The sequence below is a fragment of the Marmota flaviventris genome, chromosome X, assembly GCF_047511675.1.
Source record: "Marmota flaviventris isolate mMarFla1 chromosome X, mMarFla1.hap1, whole genome shotgun sequence".
NCBI lineage: Eukaryota > Metazoa > Chordata > Mammalia > Rodentia > Sciuridae > Marmota > Marmota flaviventris.
In genome coordinates this window covers 56,154,852-56,160,659 of record NC_092518.1, presented here as the reverse complement: position 1 = coordinate 56,160,659, position 5,808 = coordinate 56,154,852, and the positions used below count along the sequence as shown (strand labels likewise).

At 49.6% G+C, this 5,808-nt stretch overlaps 1 protein-coding gene and 1 long non-coding RNA gene across 3 annotated transcripts in view; both read right to left on the bottom strand.

Annotated features, from left to right (window-relative positions):
* LOC139703090 (uncharacterized) overlaps positions 1–5,808 on the bottom strand; it is a 639,290-nt gene that overhangs the window by 337,854 nt on the left and 295,628 nt on the right. The gene's annotated exons all lie outside the window — the stretch shown is intronic.
* Positions 1,914–5,109, bottom strand: Cxcr3 (C-X-C motif chemokine receptor 3). 2 transcript variants are annotated; one of them, XM_027935793.3, is made up of 3 exons: positions 4,892–5,109; positions 4,522–4,581; positions 1,914–3,411 (listed from the first exon to the last, which is right to left on the bottom strand). In XM_027935793.3, the coding sequence occupies exons 1-3, from the start codon at positions 4,901–4,903 to the stop codon at positions 2,317–2,319; spliced, it is 1,167 nt and encodes a 388-aa protein (XP_027791594.1). In that variant the 5' UTR covers positions 4,904–5,109; the 3' UTR covers positions 1,914–2,316. The 2 variants fall into 2 exon arrangements, with proteins under 2 accessions (XP_027791594.1, XP_027791595.1); XM_027935794.3 differs by lacking the exon at positions 4,522–4,581 and having other exon boundaries at positions 4,892–5,097.

The window sequence follows — 5,808 nt, the reverse complement described above, 5'->3', positions numbered from 1 at the left end:
TTAGCAAAGTCTGTTTGTTATCTCATTTCTGTTAATGCCCATATGTTCTTCAGCAGACTCCATATTTCTGAGAGATGTCCAGGATGTGGACTGGAACCAACATTGTATTCGTTTCCTCTGGCTACCACAACAAAGTACCATAAACTTAGTGGCTTAAAGCAACACAAGTGTATTATCTTATAGTTCTAGAGGTCAGAAGCCTGCAATGAATCATCCTGGACTAAAATCAAAGTGTCAACAGGGATATGCCCTTTCTGGAGGCTCTGGGGAAAATCCATTTCCTTGTCTTTTCAACTTTTACATGTCAGCATATTCCTTGGTTTGTGGCCCCTTCCTCCATCTTCAGAGCTAGCAACATCTCTCTCACTTTCTGCCTTCCTCAAACTTTTAAGGACCTTATGGTTACATGGGTCCACCTAGAAAATCTAGGAGAATCTTCTTATTTTAAAGTCAGCTGATTAGCAAACCTAATTTCCTTTCACCATGTAAGGTAACCTATTCACAAACAGGATTGGATCATGGTTGTCTTGGTGGGGCCCATTTCTAAGCCTGCCACAAATATCTTGTGCTACTGATATTTCTTATAAGCAGGATGTGTTATTTTGACATTTCCCTTTGATTTTTGCAGAGGCTTAGAGTATTCTCTTACTGGTCACAAACCCCCAACTGTGGCTAGATGTGATTGGAGGTGTACCTAGGTTAGGACAAGCTTCCCCAACTAACTGTTTGGATTTTTCTTCTCTATCCCTGCCTCTAGCCTTATCTGCAGTCTCAGAAAGGGCCCAACTGACCTGTCAAACTGGGTCATGGCACATCAGTGACTTCATTGAGATGAACTGGTAGTGCAATGGGTCTATCCCTTCACTCTCTTCCTTATTAGCTCTGTTGATCGCCCTTCTGGGAAGCCCCAGTTAAATTTTCCTTCAATCCCAGAGGCAGCAGTGGAAAAATGCTCCCAGTGCTGATGACTGTTTTCAAGTCATCTTTTGCTTTCCTATAGGCTCACTGCCATTTCCCTAGTAAGAACCTGTATCACCTCTCATGTCTCCTGAATAACCAACATAGCTTTCTGACTGGACTATGATACCACCACCTGATCCCGAACTACCTTCCAGTCTTACTTTCAACCTTTCTCCATCCAAACCCTTAACTCTAGCCAGCCAAAACTAATAGCTTCACTGTTTTTAGCTGTCTCACCTTTGCTACTGCCCTTCCTTCTGCATAGAAATGCTGTCTCTCTACTTTATCCTTGAAAATACTAGTTGCCCTTTAAGTCCTCAGAAAACCTTCCCAAATGCTTCCAACCTTTGTATGCTAAGCCCTGGATTCACTATGTGTCACTACTCCCTTACATCATGGTATAGAAGACTTGGTATTGCTAGCTCTTAACACATCTTCTCTGCTGGCTTGAGCTTCTGGAGTACAGGGACTATGTCTTATTAACACTTAATGATCCCTTTTCCAAATTATATAGCCAGCTGCCACCCAGGTCCCTAAGGGTGTACACCAGCACCACTGGGCAATATGGGGCCTAGCAGAGACCAAAGGAGTACCCAAGAGAACAGAGAAAAGGCCACAGAAAGACATTAACAAAGGCAGGCTGAGTCGGCATGGACCCCGGGCCAGGAGGGGAGAAATGGAATATATTCTTAAGCCCAGTCAGGGCTATCTTTTTTTTTGTTGTTGTTCCAGGGATTGAACCCAGAGGTGCTTAATCACTGAGTCACATCCCCAGCCTTTTAAAAAATATTTTATTTAGAGATGGTCTCGCTGAGTTGCTTAGGACCTTGCTAAATTGCTAAGGTTGGCCTTCAACTTGCAATCCTCCTACCACAGCCTCCCAAGCCACTGGGATTATAGGTGTGTGCCACTGTTGCCCAGCAGGGCTGTCCATATTGACGACTACTTCCACATTCTGGTCCTGATTATCATGTTTATTGAAAAGTTTTAAGCAGGATTTTAGATATAAAAATAAAAGCAAAGACAAGTCTTGGGGACCACAGACAGCCACAGTTGTTGCTCAGCCATGGCCCCATGGGGTAGCATCCTGTTCCCCTTTTACTCTGGGCACATAGAGAAGGCCAATTTCTACTTGTTGAATTAGGAGGGCAGTGGGGCTCCAGCAGCCACCTCTCAAGTGGCAGGATGGGGGTTGGCAGCTATGGAACAGCAATGGTGACCGAGTGGTGCTGAGGCTGCCCCTAAGTCCCAGGGATGAGGTTAGGAGGAGAATCAGAGCCAGCCCAGCAGTGAGAGAGGGAGAAGCCTGGATAAGAGCCAGGCTGCATGTGCCAATGGGGAACTCCCATTGCAGCCTCACAACCCTACATAGGAAGCCTCTGTGGTCTCAGACCAAGATGAATCCCGGCGGGAAGATGATGGCTGCCGCTGGAGCCTTCTCTGGACAGGGCAGCCCAGGCGCATGAGCAGTATCCACATATGCTCACGGAACTTGACACCCACAAAGGCATAGAGCAATGGGTTGAGGCAGCAGTGCATGTAGCCCATGCCTGAGGTAATTGACTTGGCCACGTCCACATGGCTTTCACGGCCACAGTTGCGTGCCAAGGACCCCAGGTCCATGAGAGTGTCCACCAGCACCACCAGGTGATAAGGAGTCCAGCACAGGGCAAAGGCCACCACCACCACCACCACTAAGCGCATGGCTCGCAGGCGTCTCTGTCCTCTGGAGACCAGGAGCACAGCCAGGATGCGGGCATAGCAGTAGGCCATGACCAGCAGGGGCAGCAGGAAACCTGCCACCAGCTGCAGCCCGCGCAGAGCTGTGCGGCCGACTGGTGGGAAATTGTACTGGCAGTGGGTGGCATTGAGACGCTTGTCATAACGGGCCGACAGGAAGATGAAGTCTGGGAGGGCAAAAAGCAGACAGAGCCCCCAGACAACTATACAGGTGAGGGTCACGCGGGCTCGTGGCCCCCTTCGGTAGAGCTGGGTGGCATGCACTATGCTCAGGTAGCGGTCAAAGCTTATGCAGGCCAGCAAGAGGGCCCCAGCATAGAAGTTGATGTTGAAGAGGGCACCTGCCACTTTGCAGAGGCCGGAGCCGAAGACCCACTGGACAGCAGCATCCACTGCCCAGAGTGGGAGTGTCAGCACCAGCAGGGCGTCAGCCACAGCCAGGTGGAGCAGGAAGGTATCGGTGCTGCAGAGGGCTGCCCTCTGGCTCAGTAGCACAGCTGCCACTGCACCATTGCCCAGCAGCCCCAGCAGAAAGAGAAGGCTGTAGAGGACGGGCAGGAAGGCTCGGTCGAAGTTCAAGCTGAAGTCCTGTGGGCAAGGCTGATAATCACAGCAGGAGTTACTCTCATTTTCTCCATAGTAATAGGGATAGGTACAGTTTTCCAGGAAAGAGGCAAAGTCTGAGGCACCCAGCACTTGATGTTCACTCACCTGTCAAAGGAGGGAGGAGAGAAGGGAGGTTGGCACCATTATGTAAAGACCTGACCACAGCTGCCCCTTCATGATATGTGTGTGTGTGTGTGTGTGTGTGTGTGTGTGTGTGTGAGAGAGAGAGAGAGAGAGAGAGAGAGAGAGAGAGAGAGACTAGGGATTGAACCCAGGTATGTTCTACCACCGAGCTACATCCCCAGCCCCTTTTAATTTTTTTGAGACAGGGTCTCACTAACTTGCCTAGGCTGACCTCCAACTTCCAGTCCTCCTGCCTCAGTCTCCTGAGTTGCTGAGATTAAAGGCAGACACCAATATGCCTGGTCCCCATTGTGACTTTTGATTTAGTCTGATCAGCATTTCTCTGAGCAGTACCTCTGGAAGGCAGGCTCTGAGGCCTGCTGCTACCTTTCTTCTAGGGCCACTCTTCCTGAACTTTATCTGCCCAGCCTGTGCTCTGGGATGGTGACTTCCATTCTCAAAGGTTGTTCTTTACTCTTCTGGGGTCATTCCATGGGGGCCATAGATCCTGGGCAGGAGGAAGAGTTTCCCTCAAGTGCCCAGAGCCCTCCTGGCTACTTTCTTCTCTGTCTCTTCAGACTCCCTTCATGACTTGCCAACCTCAGTGCTGTGGCCACACCTAGTTTAACCACCTGCCTCCCAGCACCTCCCTCCCCCATCCTTTCTCTCAGTCACTTGCCATTGTCTCCTCAGCTCGTATCTGAGGACCCCAACTTCCTGCCTCCTTATGGGGTCTCTCTACAAATCACTGCACCACTCCCCATACCTGATTTCTGCCCCGTGCTTCCTCTCCCCTACACAGAGGCTTGCAAACCCAATTTAGCCACCTACCAGTAGTCAGTCACCAAGTTGAGTTCCCAACCAAATTTCAGCAGGAATTTTCCTTCCCTCCCTCCTCCCTCACTCCCTCTTCCCTCTTTCCCTTCCTTCCTTCTTTTCTTCTTAGGAGATAGGATCTAGCTAAGTTGCCCAGGTTGGACCTGAACTCCTGGATTCAAGTGATCTTCCTGCCTCAGCTCCCCAAGTAGCTGTGACACAGGGGTGTACCACCACACCCAGCTAACAGGAATCTTTTTTACCCTTCACTCTTACCCTAAAGCACTCCAGAGTTGCAGGCCTCCCTGGTGCCAATTCAATCCAGCTCGCAAGAGCCTAAGTTCCAAGTCAGAGATGAAGGGAATCTTAGAAGTCTTCAAGATTGAGCCTCTACTGCCCTCACCACCCCAATTTTGCTGAATAGGTACCCAAGCCAGAGGGGAAGAGACTTGCCTGTGGTCAGTCACCAAGTTGAGTTCCCAATTCCCTGTCTAGTTTACCTATCAAATCTCCTACCACCTCTACCTGTTCGCCTAGCCCTCTGGTGCCCCTGCATTGTAGCTGTGGGCCCACTATGGCCTATCCCTAGTGCCCTGGGTTCCCCACTCCAAGGTATGGACTGGCCACATTGGGCAACAGCACTTACCTCAGGGACCATGGCTGGGTTGGTGCTCCGGCTGCTTGGTTGCGTGCTGCCTGCCCGTTTGCTTTGGTGCTTGTGGTTGGGAACGTGCAGTGCACAGAGGAAGTGAGTGTTTCAGGGTTCTCAGTGCAGCCTCTTCCAGAGGGTTATCTATACCAGACCTCCCTGGACCCCAGGCCACAGAGGTCCTGCTCCAGCCATTCCTGAGGCTGAGTGAAACCACTCTGGAGGAACTGTCTGCAAGTCTGGGACCAGAAAGTCTGGGCCCTAGGGAAGGGCAGAGGGTAGCTGGGTAGGAGCAGATCCTTTAAGTGGAGAGATCTGAAAGAGAAGCCATGCAGTGGGGAAGTGGAGGGCAACCCTGCTCACAGATGCAAGATTTGCCCCTTCTTCTGGTCAATGCTCAATAAATTAGAATACCCATTCCTCCATCCTGGGCTGGAGTTGATCTTTGCAAGATTGTACAGACTGAATTGCTAAATGTGTTATTTGTAAAGACGATTCGCTTTCTTGAAAAATTAAAATATTTTAAAGAAATCCTTCACACTAAATCTAGTTCTTTGCCATCACCCCACCCTGCTCATCAACAGGGGAAAGGAAAAGGAACCGCTAGGGACAAACTTGCTGTGTGCTAGACATTGCTAATTTAGGTGCTTTCTCTGATGCTGCCTCATTCCAACCATGCAAGTCCCTTGTGAGGTAGTGGGTTGTCCCATGGATGATTCAGAAAGGAAACATTGTCGTCAGACATGGCAAGTAAGGGTGGGTGTGGGGAATGAGCCCACACAGCTAACTCTCCTTTTTAATTTTTTTTCTTTTCTTTTATTTTAGTTTTTGGTACCGGGGATTGAATTCAGGGGCACTTGATCACTGAGCCACATCTTCAACCCTATTTTGTATTTTTTATTTTTTAATTTAGA

Coding starts and splice junctions, on each gene's coding strand:
- Cxcr3 (XM_027935793.3), bottom strand. Junction 3,412..4,521: donor CAACTCTGGAGTGCTTTAGG/GTAAGAGTGAAG, acceptor CTCCTTTGACAG/GTGAGTGAACATCAAGTGCT.